The following is a 22,286-nucleotide window of genomic DNA, read 5'->3' as shown; positions in this document are numbered from 1 at the left end:
CCGTTAAAGTTCTCTGATAAGAACGTACCAAATAAATCTTCAATTCATCGTTTGATAAAGAAATATAGAGGTACCGGTTCTGTTTGCGATCAGAGACATAACCGGAAACGTTCAGAACATTGGAAGATGTTAGGAAAACTTTTTAAACTCGTATAACAAATAATTGTGAAAGGAATATCTCTGCACTTTGGAGTGCCTTTAAAGGTACTCGGCTAGTTATTTTAAAGCCATTCCAAAATCATGTACCACACGAATTGCACCGGTCGATTCACTACTGTCAACGGTTTAATCGGTTTGTTTGGGAGTGCATTTAGGTGTTAAATAATGTATTTTTTTTTACAAATGAGGCTCGGTTTCATTTCAGTGGTTACTTTAATAATTGGAATGTGCTATTGGAGCTCCAAAAATCCATTCACGATCTCTACACCCGCGGAAAATTTGTGGGGTGTTGTATAATTTTGAGGTGAAGAATAATCGGCCCCATATTCTTTGAAAATACTTTTAATGCAGACCTCTACCAAGAAATTGCAACATAATTTATTGCAAATTTGGAATTATATGAGAGAGATTTGTGGTTTCAAGAAAATGAGTCGCATGGCAAAAGCAACAACGGATCTTTTAAGAAATTTCTTTGGTGAAAAAGTAATATCGATTGACTTGTGGCCAGCTAGCAGTGGCGGCTCGCGTATAAGCACTGTGGAACTCCAGCACCCCCTCTTTCCACTTGATATTATCGAAACATTTAATATAATAAGTCCTTTTTTCTTTAATTCTTTCTTTGTACTATACGTAATCCTTAATCTTAATGTCATTAACCATTCTCCAGTTTATGAAACAGATACAAAAATCTTTGTATGAAACTGCGCGCTTCACAGTTCCAGCGACGAGGTGTTTGGCTGTTGTGAGCATGCACACAAGTCTGGAAGGGAGAGAGCACTGTCGGTCCCGCAGTGCCGACCCTGGCGTGCTGGTGGAAGGTAGTTTTTTTTTACTCCGCGTGTGTGTGGAACGTTCCTTGTTCGTTCCCTTTTCTAGTTTAGTCGTTGGAAGGAATATGAAAGCGGTTTAGTTGTTTTTTCAGTAGTAATCAGAAGATGCCGGAAAGCAAAGGCTCTTTGATCACCGAATCTGCCCAGAAAATGCTAGAAAGGGCGAACGAGGAGGTAATTAGTAAAAAGTAATTGTGTATTTGTTTCTGTCTACATAGAAATTTCAATTAAGTACCGTTGGATTATAGTGTTTTTAAGGGGACATCCTATTAAATTATTATCTAATAATACAAAAAAATATTATCTGCATTGACATTTTATTATACAGTTAAACCGAATATGGTTTTTAAGCACATTGTGCTTAAAACCGTATACCGTGTTCTTGAATTTGATAAAGTGCAGAATTAGATTATTATCCTGCTTCCAGCTATTCTATTTGACTCATTTTTTTTTTCGGTTCTTTTATTTTACAGAAAACTTTAACCGTGGCCCTGAAAAGACCCAGAAAATCTTTTATGGAGCACCACTTCCACTAATTTTAGCTACGAGCCGCTTCTGCAAATAAGGCTTGGTTTCAGTTGAGTGGTTACTTTAATAATCGGAACGATTGCTACTGGAGACCCAACAACCTTCACATCAACTAATCACGACTTCTACACTCACAGAAAATTGGTGTATGGTGTACAATTTTGAGGCGAAGAATAATCGGCCCCATATTCTTTGAAAATACTTTTAATGCAGACCTCTACCAAGAAATTTCAACATAATTTATTGCAAATTTAGAATTATACGGGAGAGATTCGTGGATTTAACAAGATGAGGCGACGTGTTCATGACAAAAGCAACAATGAATCTTTTGAGAAATTTCTTTAGCGAAAATCTAATATCGACTGACTTACGACCAGCTAGGTCACCTGATCTTTTTCCTGCAGATTTTTTTCTCTGTAGATATCTAAACAGTTGTGTGTTCAGAAATAATCCACACACCATTGACGAACTGAAAACCAAACTCAAGAATTATGAGAAACTGAAAGAGGTACAATTTGAAAGGTTGCACAGAATATGAAAAAGAGGCTAAATTCTTGCATTGATGAAATTGGTGGAGAGTTTCATTATTTGTTATAAAAAAAACTTGATCTCAATTTTGTTTTGCAAATATAATTATAATATTTGTAACATTTTATCACACTGTGTTAATAATTAATTATGTATTTTGTGATGCTGCCCTGATCAAGGTTTTACCATGGTTTCCTTTTATTCATCCAAGCAAATATTTTGACAGGTCATTTTTATTAATCCATGAAGCAGCATATCTATCCGTTCGTTGTGTAATCTATATAATATATTATCATGTACTGATCAGAATAAAGAATTTATTTGTTGTATATTTTTTTTATTTTAAGTTATAGTTTAGAAGCTAAGAATTCCTCATAATCATGTAAAATAGATATTTTATGTAAATCATAATATATTTTTATGTTATTAATGTTAATAATGAATAATTTCTGTTTTGTTTTACAGGCAAAATCTTAACTCAGATTTTACAGATTCAGCATTAGGTTCGAGTGAAAAATCTCCATTACCTTATGGAAATTTTCAACTTCGAGAATCTACGGTGCAATCAATTCTTAGCCATCCACGTTACGGGCCAAAGTTAGTATCTAAATCATCATTAAATTATTTGTTTATTTAAAAAAAAAATTTTAACCGATTCAACTAGAAATGGATTATTTTTAAAAATACATAATGATTTTTTAGTCCTGTTACCCAATTGTTAATGTCTGGTAACTTTATTCTAAGAAAGGGAAATTTTGTTTAGTGACACGAAGTCGGTAGCGCTACTGAACCGGTATAGATACGGCAGTGTGAGTTGATTCTCCTTGAGCTGTGTAAACTTTTGTGCCGCTTCCGGTCGTGTTACGAACAGAATGTCTTTTACCGTAGAACAACGAGTTTTCATTCTCGAACAATATTTTGCCACGAAATCGTACGCGAGTGTAAACGAATCGTTTCAAATTAAATTTTTTGGTATTCCTCCGCCAGAAAAAAATGTTAATTTCTAGGCTAGCAAAACGATTTCGAGAAACAGATAGTGTTTGAAACAGATAACGGTCGACCGACTCGCTTGACAGATAACGTTTTAGAGAATGTGAAAACAAGATCATTTAATTCTCCACGGAAAAGTTTACGAAAACTTTCCATGCAAGTCGGTTTGTCATATTCTAGTGTTCAGAAAGCCGCTAAAAAATTGAAATCGTATCCGTATCGCGTACGATTAGTCCAAGAGCTTCAGCCTCCAGATTTAAACAAGCGATTGAAATATTGCCGTCGGTTTAGGTCTCTCGTAAACGATAACGGAATCGAACTTTTAAACACAAAGTTCTTTAGCGATGAAGCTCGGATCCATCTCGACGGTTATGTGAACAGTCAAAACTATCGAATTTGGGCGGTTGGAAATCCTAACGCTTTACAAGACAAGTCTTTGCATCCTGAAAAAATTGGTGTGTGGTGTGCGATATCTCGTCATCGTATAGTCGGACCCGTATTCTTAGAACAGAGAGTAAACGGTGAAGTATACAGGAATATTGTGCACCGATTTGTGTCCCTCCTGGAACCTCAAGAACGGTAATGCTGGTTTCAGCAGGACGGCGCTACATGCCACACTACTCCAGAAACCGTGGATTTTCTGCAAGAGTTCTTTGATGATCGAATAATAATCAAGGGCTTATGGCCTCGAAAGTCCCTAGACCTCGCATTTCCTGACTGCTTTTTGTGGGGCTATATTAACTCCGAGGCCTCCAAAAACAATCCTCACACTATTAATGAACTTAAAGTCAATATTACAGACTTAATCATGAATATTTCCGATGCAACTTAAAAAGGTTTCTGCTAATATGCTGAAAAGAGTTCGTGCGTGTATAACCGCAAGGGGTGGGCATTTTGAGCATATTCTTTAACAGTTATGTAAGTAATAGCTTTTTATTAAATCTCTTTGTAAGTAAAAAATACATTTTTTTATTCAACCTAAAGTTTCCTTTCTTAAATTTCATTTAAAATTGGGTAACAGGACTAAAAAATCACTCTGTATATATCATATGCATATACGTGTCATATGAACAAACAGAATAAATTTCGGGACATGCAAAAAATGTAACCCTGATTTTCCTTCAAAGGTAAAATGAAGCCATTGCAACTTAAATTAAGGGCTAAATTTAACGGTTTCATATGATTTTTGACCTGATAAATGAAATAAAACTGCTTTTAGAACTGTATGTGTAGTAATTTTTCAGAAAATCATTATAGTAAACACAAAAATTTAGCGTCACAAAATATTATTTTCTCTGTTTGACGTACAATAACTTTGCTAATTTATCAGAAATCAAACAGAATTTGTTGAAAATTTAATTCTGAAAAAAATTGTAAAATTGATGTCAAGGAAAACATCAAGAAGAGTTTAAGAAAGTTAACTTTTTTACATTTATTTAAAGAAAATAGATCGAAGCGTGGCAGAAAATGGTATATTATAATTTGAAATCAAAACAAAATAAATTTCAATATTGAAAAATATCTTGGAAAAAAATCGGTTTTACTAAAAATGAACGTAATACAAAAATTGTTTTAAAATCTCCTCCGTCACTGTTTACGTAATATTTTGCTCGATTTAAGATTTTTTGGGTGGCTATTTTGGACGAATCAAAATTATTTTGTGTAATTTTAATTCCATTGAAAATTTTTATCATTAATTCTTCTTTTCTAGTTATTTTTACTTCCTTCTACAAAGAAAAAGAAGTATTGTGATCGCGAAACATTTCGGTTTTCAGATTTCAACGGATACATCCATTTTGACCAACCCTGAATTTATTTTGACTAGTTTCGGTATGTACGAATGTATCTCGCATAACTCAAAAACGATTAGCCGTAAGATATTGAAATTTTGGATTTTCAACTGTTGTAACATCTAGTTGTGTACCTCCCTTTTTGATTGCAATCGACTGGACCAAAAGTGTCCAAAAAAGCCCAAAATCTAACATTTTGGATTTTTTCTTAACTGCAGTAATAAGCCTTCATTGAAACCAACCTCGTTGGTTTCATTGAGACATTGATTGATCGTGGGCAATCAACGAGGTTGATTGCCAACGATATATCATAAGTGGTACTTATTTTCATCGGTTCAAGAGTTATAGCCAAATAAACGTTTAATTAACGAAATATTTGGATCTTACAAGGGAAGGCACATCGGTTCGAATCAGACTTCATCTCCTTTTTTTAAATTTATATATATTGATTTATTAATAATTATAAACCCGAAATTGTAAAAAAAATTGAAAAAATAAAATTATAAAAAAAAATCATAACTCATTAGGGAAATAAAATATTATGTACTTTTAAAGATGTTTAATAGGCATTATTACATATGTGTATATGTAATAGATTTGGTGAAATATCTTATTATTTAATATTAATTGAAAATTATAATTTAGAATCTTATTAGTTTTGGATTTTCTAGTTTAATTTCTGTTTCTTTTTTTAAAATTATTCTGGAATTTCTGTTTAATTTTATGTACATTAAAGTTAACTACAGTGACTGAAAAATACACCCTCACAAGAACAATGTATACGAGTACACTGAGGCACACATGCCCGATCTTTAATAAATTTCAAAAAATTCTTATCTTTTAGTTCATTACTCCTCTGATATTGTCGGACAATATTCTCCCTATGTCGGAGTCGATCATCATGTCGTTTATTTGTTTTTTGTTGCCGATCATTTAATCGCTCTTTGGTTTTATATAATACTTCTGATCTTAATTTGTGTACACGTTCTCTAGTTTTCAAAATTTCTTTCTTTATATTCATCATCCTGTCTTAATTTTGTTATTCTTTCCTCGGTCTTAAAGTTTTCTTCCTCTTTATAATTATCATCTTTTCTTAATTTTTTATTCTTTGTTTGATTTTTAACATTTTCTTTCTGTTTATATTTACGTCTTAATTTCTTCGTTCTTCCCTTGTTTTTAACAATTTTTTCATATTCATCTTCTTGTCGTTTTTTTTAGATATATTTCTTCATGTTATCTTTCTTTTTCCTGTATTATGATTGTTTCTTTTTAATTTTTGATTATTCTAAAAATAATTCAATCATAAAAACTGCATATTTTACACATTAAGGTCGAAATTAACATTTTTAACCGGTTTACAGGAGTTCTCTAAACGGAATAGTTTAATTATTATTATTATTTTATTTATACGACAAACCAGAAATTTGAAACTTTTGTTAATCAGTAACTCACGAAGATATGAATAATACCGATCTAGTAATACGAGTAATAAAGGAACTTTTACTCTATCCTAATATTTCATGTAAGATTGTGGAATTAATAACTGTATAAATATTTGTTGTTAATAAAAACTAATATTTCAGCAATCGTGTAACTGTCCGCTTTATTAAAGAATTATAGGATCGTATCTCACTTTCAAATGAAATAAGTTTAAATAAAGTACAGCAAAAAATGTGTATATGTAATTTAATAGGCATACAAGGAAGTCCATATCAGATTTTTTGTTCATATATTTTATGATATTCATAGATAAAACCCACCAGTTGGTTTTGTTTAAATAAACGAGTCAAATTTCTTAAACTCTTCTTCAGACAACAATACTTACATGTATACGCTAAGAATTAAAACCTTTTTTTTTTGTCTTCAGTCATTTGACTGGTTTAATGCAGCTCTCCAAGATTCCCTATCTAGTGCTAGTCGTTTCATTTCGGTATACCGTCTACATCCTACATCCCTAACAATTTGTTTTACATATTCCAAACGTGGCCTGCCTACACAATTTTTTCCTTCTACCTGTCTTTCCAATATTAAAGCGACTATTCCAAGATGCCTTAGTATGTGGCCTATAAGTCTGTCTCTTCTTTTAACTATATTTTTCCAAATGCTACTTTCTTCATCTATTTGCCACAACACTTCTTCATTTGTCGCTTTATCCACCCATCTGACTTTTAACATTCTCCTATAGCACCACGTTTCAAAACCTTCTAATTTTTCTTCTCAGATACTCCGATCGTTCAAATTTCAATTCCATAAAAAGCGACACTCCAGACATACACTTTCAAAAATCTTTTCCTGACATTTAAATTAATTTTTGATGTAAACAAATTATATTTCTTACTGAAGGCTCGTTTAGCTTGTGCTATTCGGCATTTTATACCGCTCCTGCTTTGTCCATCTTTAGTAATTCTACTTCCCAAATAACAAAATTCTTCTACCTCCATAATTTTTTCTCCTCCTATTTTCACATTCAGCGGTCCATCTTAGTTATTTCTACTACATTTCATTACTTTTGTTTTGTTATTGTTTATTTTCACGCGATAGTTGTTGCGTAGGACTTCATCTATGCCGTTCATTGTTTCTTCTAAATCCTTTTTACTCTCGGCTAGAATTACTATATCATCAGCAAATCGTAGCATCTTTATCTTTTCACCTTGTACTGTTACTCTGAATCTAAATCGTTCTTTAACATCATTAACTGCTAGTTTTATGTAAAGACTAAAAAGTAACGGGGATAGGGAACATCCTTATCAGACTCCCTTTCTTATTATGGCTTCTTTCTTATGTTCTTCAATTATTACTGTTGCTGTTCGGTTCCTGTAAATGTTAGCAATTGTTCTTCTATCTCTGTATTTGAACCCTAATTTTTTTAAAGTGCTGAACATTTTATTCCAGTTTACGTTATCGAATGCCTTTTCTAGGTCTATAAATACCAAGTATGTCGGTTTGTTTTTCTTTAGTCTTCCTTCTACTATTAATTTGAGGCCTAAAATTGCTTCCCTTGTCCCTATACTTTTCCTGAAACCAAATCGGTCTTATCCTAACACTTCCTCCACTCTCCTCTCAATTCTTCTGTATAAAATTCTAGTTAAGATTTTTGATGCATGACTAGTTAAACAAATTGTTCTGTATTCTTCACATTTATCTGCGCCTGCTTTCTTTGGTATCATGACTATAACACTTTTTTTAAAGTGTGACGGAAATTCCCCTTTTTCATAAATATTACACACCAGTTTGTATAAATCCTATAATACAAAAATTGTTGGAAAATTTTATTTGTTTATAAGCAATTTAACAAAGTTGTACGTCAAATTTTAAAAAAAAAGTTGTTTTGCGACAAAGTTTTTATATTTTACAATAATTTTCTGAAAAATTACTTTTCAAAACCTTCCAAATATATTTTTTTATTTTATATTTTAGGTCATAAACCATCAATTTACTTTTTTATTTTATTCCAGGAATTTCAGTATGGCTTTATTTTGGCCCTTGGAGCAGAAATTAGGGTGAAAATTTATAGAAACTGTTTTTGGAAAACGGAAATATTTTTGATGTCATGTTTACGTGAACATTTTTCTTTATTTTCACTTCTAGAACATGTCTTGAAATTATTTTCGTTTCTTCATGTATTCTCTTGAGTTAATGTTCATTTGTAATATGTATGACACATTTTATTTACAATATTTTTTTGTGATTACAGATCTGCTTTGGGTTCAAATATGTATACGTACCTGAAATTTGGTTTACCGAGAGTTTTTCCACCGAACGGACCTGGTAGAGGTCGAGAAGGAAGTAGTGGTTATGATTCAAGCGATGATGGAGTCGGCGGTACGTCACCTAGATCAAGAACTAGGCCTCACAGTTCATATCATCTCAATCCACCACCTAGTTACTATTTACGTACACGTAGTGACCCTGATTTTAGGAATACACCGTATATTGGGGTAAGTTGTTTTTATTTATATGAATTATTTTAATTTTCGCTGTACTATTCTTATTACAGCAGCATACCTAAAAAATGAAAGTATAACAATCGCTTAAAATTTTAGGTGTCGTAGTTTTTGCAAATCTTGATGTTTCAAGACCCTGTTAGTTTTAAAAACATCCAAACGTTTTGTAAAAATTTCGAGAAGACACATATACATAAGTTGGCATGAGTTTTGATTAATATCCATCCGGCTGCTTCAATAAAAATTCTTTGAAAACGGCTTAAATTTGTATTAATATACAGAGCGTTTCATAATGTTCTTCGGAGTTTAGAATTCATTAACAAAATACTATTTCATTCATAAGAATAAAACAAGTACTGTACGAAAGAGTACTTCAAATAGTTTTTTACCACGTATACTAAGCAGTTATTAATCCATTTGCTCGCTAGGCGTCGACAGTAGAGAAAATACCTGCCACGGGAAGCGAGAAGTCGTTTTGTGTGTTAGAATTTCACTTGTCAAAGTCAGTAATTTCTGTGCAACGTGCGTTTCGGTTGAAATTTCATAATGAGCCACCGATTGACGATTCAATTCGTGCACGCTATAAACAATTCAGTGAAACCGGTCGCTTGTGCAAGCGAAAATCAACCGGTCATCCATCAACCTCAGAAGTCAATGTCGAACGTGCGGGTGCAAGTTTCATTCGCAGCCCGTCAAAATCGACTGCGGCTGCAGGCAAAGAATTAGGAATTCCGAAAACAACAGTATGGAGAATTCTCCGTAAACGTTTATTATGCAAACCGTACCGCCTTCAATTAATCCAGCGTCTTTCATGGAGATAAAACAAGTAGGCTCGTTTTTTGTTTACGGTTACAGGAAATGTTGTTGTTAGATGAAGGTTTTGTAAACAAGATAATTTTCAGCGATGAAGCTACTTTCCATATTAGCAGTAATGTAAACCGTCGTAACGTGTGAGTTTGGGGAATTGAAAACCCACACGCTTATGCGGGACGCATTCGGGATTTCCCGAAAGTAAACGTTTTTTGTGCGATCTCTCGTGAGGCAATGTACGGGCCGTTCTTTTTTACGGAAACGACAGTAACCGACGCGATATACCTGAATATGTTACAATTATGGCTTACGCCTCGGCTACTCAACGACTTCATTTTCCAGCAAGACGGTTGTCCTGCCCGTTTTCATAAGGAGGTTCGACAGTACCTTAACACAATATTACTTCGGCGCTGAATAGGTCGTGCGTCTGAAGAAGACCAACACATTATGCTGCGGCCACCAAGATCAGCAGACCTCACGCCATGTAATTTCTTTCTCTGGGGTTACGTGAAAGATAAGGTGTTTATCTCACCGATGCCGTACGATATCGCTGAGTTAAAGGATCTCATAATCGATGCGTTCAACTCTATCGAAAATGACATGTTAGAACGAGTTTGGCAAGAGGTTTCGTGTTGATGTGTGCCGCGTCACCAGAGGAGCACATTTTGAACATTTATAGATTTTAACAAAAACTGTTCGAGTCCCTGCATCACCTCGTACAAATTTCATTTAGGTAAGTAAAATACTCTTTTTGTACTGATTTTTTGTAACTCCTAAGAACATTATGAAACGCTCTGTATGATAGTGCATTGATAGCATTAAAATTTGGCGTTAAACTTTTGGTCTCAAAAAAGAAAAAAAATAGATGACCAAGGTTTGTATTTATGACAGGTCAGATGGACTGAATCATCCAATGGCCATTACACGGATGGTATTTTTCCTAATATGAAAAGTGCGAAGGTGGATTTTCCTCAATCGGCATATTACACAGTTTCTTTCTGGACATGGTGCTTTTTGATATTAGTTTGGTTTGATTAATTCAAGCCGAGTGTAAGACCATTGATGATGTACGCCATGTATTTTTGTCTGCCCCAGGTACGGAGCTGAACGTACCAAAGTATCTAGAGAGCTTGAAAGGATCGATTCTGGTTTTGATCTGCAAGTTAACTGGAAAAACCGAAAGGGAATGGAACGTAATTGCCGGTAAATTCTTAGCCCTATGGAAGATGGATGAAAAGGAATCTGATGCTGTTATAGATGTATAAATAAAATAGCAACTCGGGTGGCTAGGAACTCGCTCGGGTGCTTACTCAACCGCGATATGCATTTTGGCATCGGACCCCGGTTAGCTGAGATATTTGCTGTTAGGATAAAAATGGATGTACGGAGAATTCTGTGATGCGGGAGGATGCAGGCATTGACCTTCCCCCTGAAAGCAGACCAGAGTAGAGATGTTTTCATTGGGGGTTATTAAATTTATGAATTTGTCTCTTAATTTTTATATAAATCAAGTGGACTTTGAGAATATCGAATCGTAAGACAAAATTGTTGTTGTTGCAGCGAACACTTGTTTTGTTGTATGAGAATAGTATTTTTGTGTTTAGAGACTCGATCAATTAATGCTCTGAATACATAGTCGAACTGAAGTTAGATATAGGAAGTGTTTTCGTGTGAAACCTTCGGTGTTAGAGAAAGGCACGGGGATTATGCTTTCATGAATCGGTTAATTTGATAGTTGAGGATTGTAAGTTATAGTAGGTAGTCATCGTGGTCAAAAGAGGTTATATGAAGGTGACGGTAAATTGTGTAAATACACCGATGGAAATATTTACAGAGTCATTTTCATCGGTGGTATTCTGATAGAGGCGAAACTGATGACAGTGTTGTATTATCAAGTTTAGAGGGTTTAAAAGATGACCTCCGGTAAAGTCCATCAGGACTAGGAATGGAGGGTGTTGTGTGGCGACCAGGATCATCACAAAGCAGAGGTGTCCTGCCTTATGGTGGGAGTCATGATAGAATTAAATTTTGGAAAAAATTACTAAGAGAAAAAGACTTTTTTAATATTTTACTTTTTTATAACGGCCGCAGAAAGTTTTTAAATCGATTGGATTTTCGTCGGTAGATATTCAAAATTATTTGTAAAACCTTTTTTGCCTTATTTCGAAAACCTGTAGACTAAAAAAGTTGAAATTTGACACAAATATTTGGGTATATATAACCAAGCTTTCTTCTGATTTTTGATCCCTCTGGAAAAAAACACATCGTAGTACGAATATATTTTTTTTTGTTCATTATAATTTTTTTAGTCTTGTTGAATAATATTGCACCCGATCTGGCAGACATATTGAAGCGAGTAATTTCTCTGATAAATAAATTTTCAAGCCTCAAAAATTAAGGGGACTTGTTTCACGAATAGAATCCATATTTAAAATTACAATTTTTTTTTTTTTTTTAATTTTTCAAGATTGAAAATACAACTGTATCAATTTAGATATAGGACATATCCTATGAAACTCAACTGAAGAGTTAAAAAAAGTATTTGAATTTTTTATAATTTCTAATATTTTTTTTTTGTTTTTCAAGATGTGGTTGTTATTTAAAAAAAACTTATACACGCTAGCTGTTGAACAATTATACTCTAAAAAAAATATAATTTTGATGATAAAGACGTCATTTGATTAAAGTCGACTTCCAAAAAACTTTATAACTAAGAATTTTGATTTTTCTTAGTTAATGTTGCATATTTTTTAATGTAAAAATGTCATTTGATTAAGGAAATCATATCAGACCCAAATTTGTTTAATGAACTTTTTGATTTTCTTCATAATTTTACTTTAAGCAATCATTATTATTAAAAACCATACAGTTTATTTGGAATAAAAATTTTTCAAGGACAAAGGTGTATAAGTTTTGAAATCCTTTACTGACTGTTTAGTGTTATTTTAATTATTAATTAATGTTCATGTTGATGAATTGTAAAAATGTTGGTTGGGGTTTTTTTTTAGTGGCAGATTGTTGATGTTTCTTCCTTTCAACTGGAAGTTCTGCGCTCAAATCCTAGTTATTTTATATTTTTTATATGCTACAAAATTCATTACTATGTTACAGGGCATTAATCTTTTTCTTGGTTGTTTTAAGTAAATAAATGTTGATTTTAATTTAATTTTATTTAAAGGTTTTTTTTGTATTACCCTATAGATTTTGGTTACTCATCTTGGCTTTATTTTGTCTTAGGCGACAATCTTGTTTTGTATGAGTTCTTTGGCAGATTTAGCAGAATAAACTTGTATAATTTTATTTGGCTTATTAACTTTTTATGTCGTTAATCTGTAGCCCAAATTACAGCTGTTGATACTAAATGAATTTTTATAGCGTATGAAAAATTTCAAAGTTGGATTCAAACCTAAGATTTACCGGATGAAAGGAAGAAACGTTACAACAATGCCGATCAAGTCTTCTCCTTACCTCTCCATTCCTTTATTTTGAATTACTTTTTTTTATATATTTAACAGCCAAGTATGCGACAACAAATACCCGTTACAAATACAACAGGCCGTGGTAAAAGCGTTAGCGAAGCCAATCTACTTGCACCAGAAGTTTTGTTACGTCAAGGTGCACCTTATGAACATAGAAGAAGTGTACATGATTTACGGGGTGCCGTAGCGTATTCGGAACTAGGACCTCCATTACATATGATGGTGCATCATCCCAGGTAAATATTTATTTATTTTTTTGTAACTTCTTGTAATTATTTTGCGATTAGCCCACTAGGCCGGTCTAGCGGTCACCTCATCGTCACAAATTAGCCGATTTTGAAATTGAGAGTTGTAAGGTTCAAATTCTAGTAAAGGCAGTTACTTTTATGCAGATTTGAATACTAGATTGTAAATACCGGTGTTCTTTGGTAGTTGAGTTTCAATTAACTATACGACACAGGAACGGTTGAGACTGTACAAAACTACACTTCATTTACATTCATACACATCATCCTCTGAAGTAATACCTTACGGTGCGATAAACAGAAAAAAGAATAATTATTTTTTGATTATAAGTTATAATAATTAAAACATCAAAACAAAAATTTATTTGTTAACATTTAGAAGAATTCTACAGGCATCTAACAAAGAAACCAAAAAAAGTTTATGAAATTTTCTACAAATAAAAATGAAGAAAAAGTTCATAATTAACATGAATCCAGACAACGCTTATACTTTCTTGACGGAGCTTATGAAAAAATTTGCCTTAATTTTTGCTCAAAGGATGAAATAAAGCTATTTGGAATTTAAATTAAGAGGTAAATTTGTTTGTTTCATCGTTTTTTTGACATTTACAGTTGAATAAAACTGAGACACAAACTATACCTTTAGTAATTTAAAAAAAAAATTTTTTTTAATTAAAAATAATTAATTTTTCATTTTAAATGAAATCGCGTTGGTAAGAGTTTTGTATCTATAATACATATCATATTTACAGAAATAATACAATTCGTATGGTTATTCATTGTTTAATAAATGAAATCGGGCCGGTAAGAGTTTTGTAACAAATTTTTCTATTTTTTGCTTATTATTCGGAACGCTTCAACATTATTTATTATCTAATATTGTACGAGGGTAAGTCAATTATTATCCGCAATGCAGTTATAAATTTTATCGCAATACAAATAGGAAACTTACATGTACATCGTTTTTCAACATAGTCCCCTTGCATTTCAATACACTTGTTCCATCGTTGCACAAGCTTCCTGATGCCCTCATAAAAGAGTTTGCGGTTGAGCTACGAGCACCGCTTCTTTCACCGTTTCGTCCGAGGTAAATCGACGGCCCGTTAATGCCTCTTTGAGTGGACGAAACAAGCGGTAGTCAGAAGGGGCAAGATCAGGACTATACGGAGGACGAGCCGGTACTTCAAAGTCGAGTTTCTGGAGCGTTTCAGCAGTGCGGGCAGCAGTATGTGGACGGGCATTGTCGTGCAACAACATAACACCTTTCGACAGCAGTCCTCGGCGTTTGCTTCGAATAGCAGGCTTCAGCTTGGCAGTAAGCATCTCACTGTAACGCGTACTGTTTATTGTCGTGCCCCTTTCCTCGTAATGTTGCAGTACTGGGCCTTGAGAGTCCCAAAAAACCGTAAGCGTCAGTTTTCCTGCGGACGGTTGGGTCTTGAACTTTTTTTTACAGGACGAATTTGGATGTTTCCATTCCGTACTCTGGCGTTCTCGTAATGATGGATCCGTGTTTCGTCACCGGTGATGATTCTATCTAAGAAGATGTCCCTTAGTGTAGCGATCCAAATGTTTTTGGCAGGTGTCTAAGCGCGTTTATTTATGCGACTGTGCGAGTCGTTTTGGGACCCGTCTTGCACAGACTTTATGAAACCCAAGTCTGTTGTGGACGATTACGTAGGCAGAACCGTGACTAATATTCAGAGGATGTGCCGCTTCATCGATAGTTAATCGTCTGTCTAAGAAAACCGTGTCGCGTGCACGCTCAATGTTTTCCTCATTTGTGGCGGTAAACGGTCACCCGGCTCCTTCGTCGTGAGACCATTTTTGAATTTTTCAATCCGTTCGTAGATACTCCGTTGCGGCAACACGCTGTTCCCGTACTGTATCGAAAGTCTTCGATGAATTTCGGCCCCTGATACACCTTACAAAAAACGGATCGCTGAACGTTGCTCTTCTTTGGCGCAAACAGAAAGCGGAGCAACCATGGTTAACGGCAGGGCAGCGATAATGGAAGTAATTTAGCAGCATCAAACCTGCACAGACATAACAACAATTAAACCACGCATGCGTCATCTACGCGACAGTACTACCAACATAAACAAAAATATAACTAAATTACGGATAATAATTTACTTACCCTCGTATATCACATATATTTAATATGTATTTTTTTTTTTGAAGAAAATTCTAAATTAATAACAGATTTTGATAATAGAAATGTAGTAGTGTTTTTACCTTTTTTGATATCAGTATCGTTTTGTTAAAAACGATTTTATTTATATTACAGAAATTTTTGTTTGAGCGGAAGAAATGATATCTGCGAGACTTTTACCGTACGGTTTACAATTTCATCGTAAGTTTTTTGGATATCTTAACATATCTTCTGTTACGGTTACAAATCTTTCATTAATCCTTACCTTTAAATGACGTAGGTCGCGTATTTTTTGGGAATAAACAATATTTTTTATGTAACTCCACAAGAAAAAATCGCAAGATGTCAGGTCTGGATTCAGAGGCCAGAGTATAGGTCCTTATCGGCCTATCCATCGATGTCCAAACTTTAGGTTCGAAGCCTGGCTGACGAACGCATTAAAGTGTGGGGGGCGCTGTCTTATTGGAAATTAATTCGTTGTATGTTTTTGAGTTCATCCAGTCGAATAAAGCAGTAATTGTTTAACACATCGAGATAAAAATTTCCATTAATAATCTTTTCAGATAAGAAAAAAGGTCCGATTACATGATATTTTATTATACCAAACAAAACATTAACTTTAGGCTTGTCACGTTGTTTCTCAAAAATTCGATTTGGGTTTTCAGAGATTTGTAAATCATGTATGTCAACATACCGATTAATATGGAATGTAGGTTGATCCGTAAAAATTAAATCGTCCAGAAACGATTCGTTTTCATTAATTTTGTTGAAAATTGAAACGTTTTTCTCCATCATTAGGTTTCAATTCCTGCAATAGCTGGATCTTAAGTGCGTGTAATTTCAATATTTTGTGTAAAACGTCGTGAATTGTTTTTGGAATATCTTCCTCGAGGCTTCGACGGGAGATGGATTTGTTAGGAATTCGTATCGCAGATTGTCTAATTCGTTCAATAGTTTCGTCCGATACTCGTGATCTGCCGGTTGATTTTTCCTTGGAAACAGATCCGGTTTCTTTGAACTGTTTGAATAAATGTCGTATATTATTTTCATGCGGTGGATCTTTTCCATATTCACGTCGAACTAAAATTGCGGACTTTAATTCATTTCTTTCTTTTTCCTGTTTAGCCTCCGGTAACTACCGTTTAGATAATTCTTCAGAGGATGAATGAGGATGATATGTTTGAGTGTGAATGATATGAAAGTGTAGTCTTATACATTCTCAGTTCGACCATTCCTGAGATGTGTGGTTAATTGAAACCCAACCACCAAAGAACACCGGTATCCACGATCTAGTATTCAAATCCATGTAAAAACATCTGACTTTACTAGGAGTTGAACGCTGTAACTCTCGACTTCCAAATCAGCTGATTTGGGAAGACGCGTTAACCACTAGACCGACCCGGTGGGTTGCGGACTTTAATTCAGCCTGCCGCAAAACACACTTAGTTTTTTCTTGAACATTGATCATAGTAACGAACTAATGAACACAACTCAGCAACAAAACAAAAACCGGTGTGGTGATTTGAACTGCTGTTACACAAACTTTTGGGTTGGAGGCTATCAGGGCTACCGACATAACTTCTCAAAATTTCCTTACTCTTTTGATCTTGTCCTTTCTTTTTCCTGTTTAGCCTCCGGGAATTACCGTTCAGGTATCACTTCAGAGGATGATATGTATGGATGTAAATGAAGTGTAGTCTTGTACATTCTCAGTTCGACCGTTCCTGAGATGTGTGGTTAATTGAAACCCGACCGCCAAAGAACACCGGTATCCACGATCTACTATTCAAATCCGTATAAAAGTAAAAAAAAGCCTTTACTAGGACTTGAACACAGGAGTTCTTGATTTCCAAATCAGCTGATTTGGGAAGACGCGTTCACCACTAGACCAACCCGGTGAGTGGGTTACTATCTGAATCTGAATTATAGAAACCTAACCGCTCTTTTATAAAGACTGTATATAAGGATAATTATTTAAATGTTTTTAAAAATTGTACGTTTATATTTCAAAGTACTAACCGTTTAATTTTAAATACATTGTGCCTTATCGGGTAGACATGGACGGAATGATTATACTTTTAAATAAAGCCAATCTTCACATCGCTATTGTAATCGATCTAACCTGTATGTACCAATCTAATCGCATCGCTATTAAATATTTATTACGCTTACATACAGATGGCGCACGAAATGTTCCAACATTTGGATTTGTTAAAAAATATTTATTTCAATCGCAATACAGAAAAGTAAAATACATAGTTTTTACCGTATATCTGGAAATTATGTTCTGCTTACCGCATGTTTAGTATTACCAGTATCACGTCTAGCAACTTCTTCCGACACGAACTTCTATGTTGTTAATAACTCGAAGACACAAATCCTCGATTATCTCGTTGCACGCCTCGATGTACCATCACTGTACGAGGATGTTTAGGGAAAATCTTTTCTTTTAGAAATCCCTAAAGAAAATAATCGGAGGGATTCAAATCAGGACTTTCCACGCGAAAAACAATTAGGAAATCGGTTTGAAATGTCATTTGCGTTAAAAGTTTCACCCAGAAAGTCTAAAACAACATTATCAGTCTGCGGTCTAGCTCCATCCTGTATGAACCTCTCGTTTTCTAATTAAAACCCTTTTGCAAGAAGCTGAGGAACAAAATTACTGCGCGGCATCTTTACATAACATTCACTGTTCGGTCTGTTCATTAAAGAGTAGCCGTATTACTCCACGACTCGAGATAGAGGCCCGTACCGTAATTCTTGGAGCGTGATACACCTTTTCATGAAACACGTGTGGATTGTCTGAAGCCCAAAAATACACACTTTGTTTATTAAAAACCCCGTCTAGGTGAAAATGTGCCCCATCTGAAAACCAAACATTTTTTAGCAGTACGTCCCGGTTCACGGCCCGTTCAGCGAGTACCATTCTTTGGTGTTTCATATTGTCAACCTTTAATTTAGACGACACTTATTTTGTACGGATACAAATACAAATAGGTTTTTAAAATTCGCTGCACAGATTATATGCATCTTTATCTTTTCACCTTGTACTGTTACTCCGAATCTAAATTGTTCTTTAACATCATTAACCGCAAGTTCTATGTACTAATTCTAATTATGTACACTAATTGTTAAATAAAATTAAAAAAAACTTTGAGTGTTTTTTATTTCTGTTAAATTTTTATATTAATATGTGCTCAAATAACTTTTCATTAATGCTTTCTCAATAGCGATTTATTTTGTAATTTTATTAATAATAATTTTTGTTTACGTTGCTCTGATCAAGGTTTTACCTTGGTTTCCCTTGATTTTTCCAGACAAATGCTGAACAGTCGTTTCTTTTTTATCTCCTTAAAGAATTATATCTGCTCGTTCTTGATTTGATCTACGCGATGTATTATTATGAATTTACATTATTTATATGAACAGTGATTTTATATTTTTTAATAATTCTATAAGGTAATGAGAATAAATTAGAAAGGAAGAACAAACATTTTTTATTTTGATTCTGTTAAGAAATAATTTTATTGTTACATATAAATATTACGTAATTATGTGATTTTTTATGTTTCGAAACGTACTGTACTGAATTATTTAATGAAGTTTAATCGGCTGACATTTTATTAATATGAGAAAATTGTTTACATTGTCGGCATTTAAAAGCGATTATTTGTCTTTTGTTAATAAAAAAAAAACGTGTGCAGTAGTAATTATTTATGTTACATAAGATTCTTTGTATTTATGTATAATTAAGTTTTATATTTGATTTTTTAATTTTACCTGTAATTCATTTTTATTTTATTTTTAAATAGTAAACGAAATTTAAACTTTAAAGAGAATTGAATTTCAGTTGTATTTTAATTTTTAAATCGCCCGGTACGACGTATAATGTTTAATACTAGTTGTCAGTTAGTGTTAGCTGTACCTTTTAAATTTGTCGATGATGATATTTATAATATTAGATTTGCATGTACTAACCATAAAGTAAGGTGTAGAAAACATTTACTGGCAAATAAGATTAAAAAGTAAGTATATTTTTTGTATTATTTAATTTAAAAAATCTCCGCGGCGGAGTAAAAGCATTTGTGTCTTTCATCTGTAAGTTCCAGCTTCGTTTCAGTCAGACACGTAATTATTTTACGTGTTACTAAAATTAAAGTAAAATAAATATTTTTATAAATTTTGAAAAAAACAAATTATATTTATTTTGAAGGATGTCGGATATTTTCTCTGGGATTTCTGATAACTACAAGAAAACTAGGCGGTAAAATTAAAATAATATTACAAAACTTTTTAAAAACTTGTTTTATACTTTTTAGTCATATTTTAATCAAATTATTAACATACATTGCACGAGTATAATTAATAGGTTAATTTGGATTATAAAAGATAACATTATATTTTGAAATTCTTAATATATTTATAAAATATCAAACAAATTTTCAATCAAATATTTACTATACGAAGTAACAAAATAGTGAAATTTCTTATTATTGAAATACAATTGTAAATTAACAAATCTTTTTTTGTCGCTTATATATATTTTACAAATTTACCCCCGTAGGGGGGGGATTTTTGCAAAAGAAATGACGGAATATTGTATTGTCACCCGACTTTAGTAACCGTGCAAAATTTTATCAATAGGCAATGTCAGGAAGTATTTTAAATTAAGGATGCAAGATTTGAGGATAAACAAAAAAAAACATTGGGAGTTAAAATAAATAGAAAAATATTTAATTTTGTCGATGTGGACGTCTACAAAGATGTAGGGGCTTTATTATTATGATGTTACTGTTAAATATTTCAATAAATTACCTACAAATTTTTTAAAATACATTAAAAAAAATTATATGTAACAATAGCACCCTTCTTGATAAATTTTTAAAAAATATCAATTTAAAAGTTAATAAAAGCCGTGAATGTTTTGCATATTTGTACAACATTTTTTTCATTAACACCTGATTTTTATTTGTTTAATTTTGTAATGCGTAATTGTGTACCTTGAGTTGCTGTATTTATGAAGGTTTTACCATGGTTTCCCCTGATCCATCCAGACAAATTCTTGGATGATTATTTTTTTTATCCGTGAAGAAACATCTATCCTATTATTATGTATCGATCTGAATAAAATATTTATTAATTTCTATTGTATAAATAAGAAAAAAAAATGGAATAATAATTATAATGTAACATTATACAATTATTTTATATTTTTAGGCATGGAGTTCGTCCAGCATCAGTTGCAGTTGTTGGTACTGGTTACAGACCGGGTAGTCAATCCGTTCTTGATGGTCCTGTCGCGGCAAGTATGTTAAATGTTGCAGTACCGCACGGTCCGCCTGGCAGAGAACCGACTGCAATGTCATTTCAAGTCAATAGATCTGAAGTATTTAATGGACAGTATCCACATTTACAGGTAAGCATCGTATAATTTATTTTATTGGAATAATCTTAGTTTTTATATTTTATTACAAGCAATGCCTTACTGTAGTGCAGTATTTCTCAACCTGAGGTCGTGACCCCCATGGGAATCGCGGTCATATGAAAGGGGGGTCGAGAAATTAGCCTATAACTTTACACGTAAACAATAATGACATCATTTTACGAGAGAAAAAAATGTTTTTTAAGGCTCGGTTGATAAATTTTTGCACGCTAGCATGCTACACGGAGACAAAAGGTACTATCGAATCGGGCGTGACAGCACATGATAGTAAAAAACCCCTCTACAAACCTGCGATAATGCGTTGAAATCCGTTTGCCGGTTTGTTCTAGCAGAAGTTAAACTGGAGTCGAGTATGACAAATATGTCAACACGGTTAAAACAGCACGCAGTGATCAAATTTTTAACAGCAGAAAATGTGAATCGTACGAATATTTTTCATCGTTTAAAAGCGGTTTTCGGTAGTGAATTGGTTAACTGGCATTTCTCCCGCCACCACCCCATTCGATCGCCGTAGAGCATAGACCAAATGTCAGTGCCAAGTTACTACTATGCCTCTAAAACAGTTTAGCGACCTCGTTACCTAAAAGCTCCTAGTGAGCTATCTATCAGCGTGAGCAGATTAAGCGGGGTGCTATTCACCACCCGCTTATGCGTCCCAACCGCTCCCTTGTCAAACTAAATCTAGATCGGGGAGGCGCACCCCTTGTTATAAATTAAAAACTATAGAGTTATAAATTAAAAAGACGGCAATTTAAGCCGCCGCGCCTCGGTCGCTGTTTGCCAGCTAGTGCCTGTCCACCATTTAAAGCGCTTGGAGCTAATTACTGGCTGATGGCAGCCATTATTTCAAGGAAGACTTCCCACAGACACGCTACAGGAATCAATAAATCCCATTTAAATTAACCGATCTAACGATGACGGTTGAACATAGCAACCTCATCGAGGAACTCCCACACGTTCCGACAATGCGGCTATCGCCACACTGACTCGCCGTTTATGAGCGGCCAGTTTTCCCCCTGACCTCTAAGTTTTCCAGGGTGGCCCGGTCTCTGGCCCCCCCAAGAGCAGGGCAGTCGAACATTATATGCTCGTTGGACTGGACCTCCCCGCAGACACACAACTCATCAGCCGCTAGGCGAAACCGAAACAGATATTGCTTCAAATCCACATGGTTGGGGAGCATTTGGGCACCCGCTGCCCTTAAAAATGAATTCGAGGCGTACCATCGCCCCAGATCCTGTATAAACCTATACAAGGATCTTCCCTCAGTCGTGGTGTGCCGTTCAAGCTGCCATGCCTCCATCGCGAGGCTCCATAGCCTCTTCCGCAGGTTTGTTTTCAGTAGAAGTTAAAATGGATTCGAGTACGGCCAATATGTCAACACG

At 34.0% G+C, this 22,286-nt stretch overlaps 1 protein-coding gene across 1 annotated transcript in view; it reads left to right on the top strand.

Annotated features, from left to right (window-relative positions):
* The window catches only part of LOC142332828 (ATP-binding cassette sub-family G member 5), a 190,267-nt gene that overhangs the window by 119,974 nt on the left and 48,007 nt on the right, over positions 1–22,286 (top strand). Inside the window, exons 4-7 of the mRNA XM_075379451.1 lie at positions 2,511–2,642; positions 8,520–8,763; positions 13,095–13,294; positions 20,676–20,874. Coding sequence (XP_075235566.1) covers positions 2,511–2,642; positions 8,520–8,763; positions 13,095–13,294; positions 20,676–20,874 — 775 coding nt within the window. The remainder of the gene's footprint in view (positions 1–2,510; positions 2,643–8,519; positions 8,764–13,094; positions 13,295–20,675; positions 20,875–22,286) is intronic.

This window comes from Lycorma delicatula, chromosome 12 (genome assembly GCF_047948215.1).
Source record: "Lycorma delicatula isolate Av1 chromosome 12, ASM4794821v1, whole genome shotgun sequence".
In the NCBI taxonomy this organism is placed as follows: domain Eukaryota; kingdom Metazoa; phylum Arthropoda; class Insecta; order Hemiptera; family Fulgoridae; genus Lycorma; species Lycorma delicatula.
This window is presented reverse-complemented; position numbering and strand designations above follow the sequence as displayed.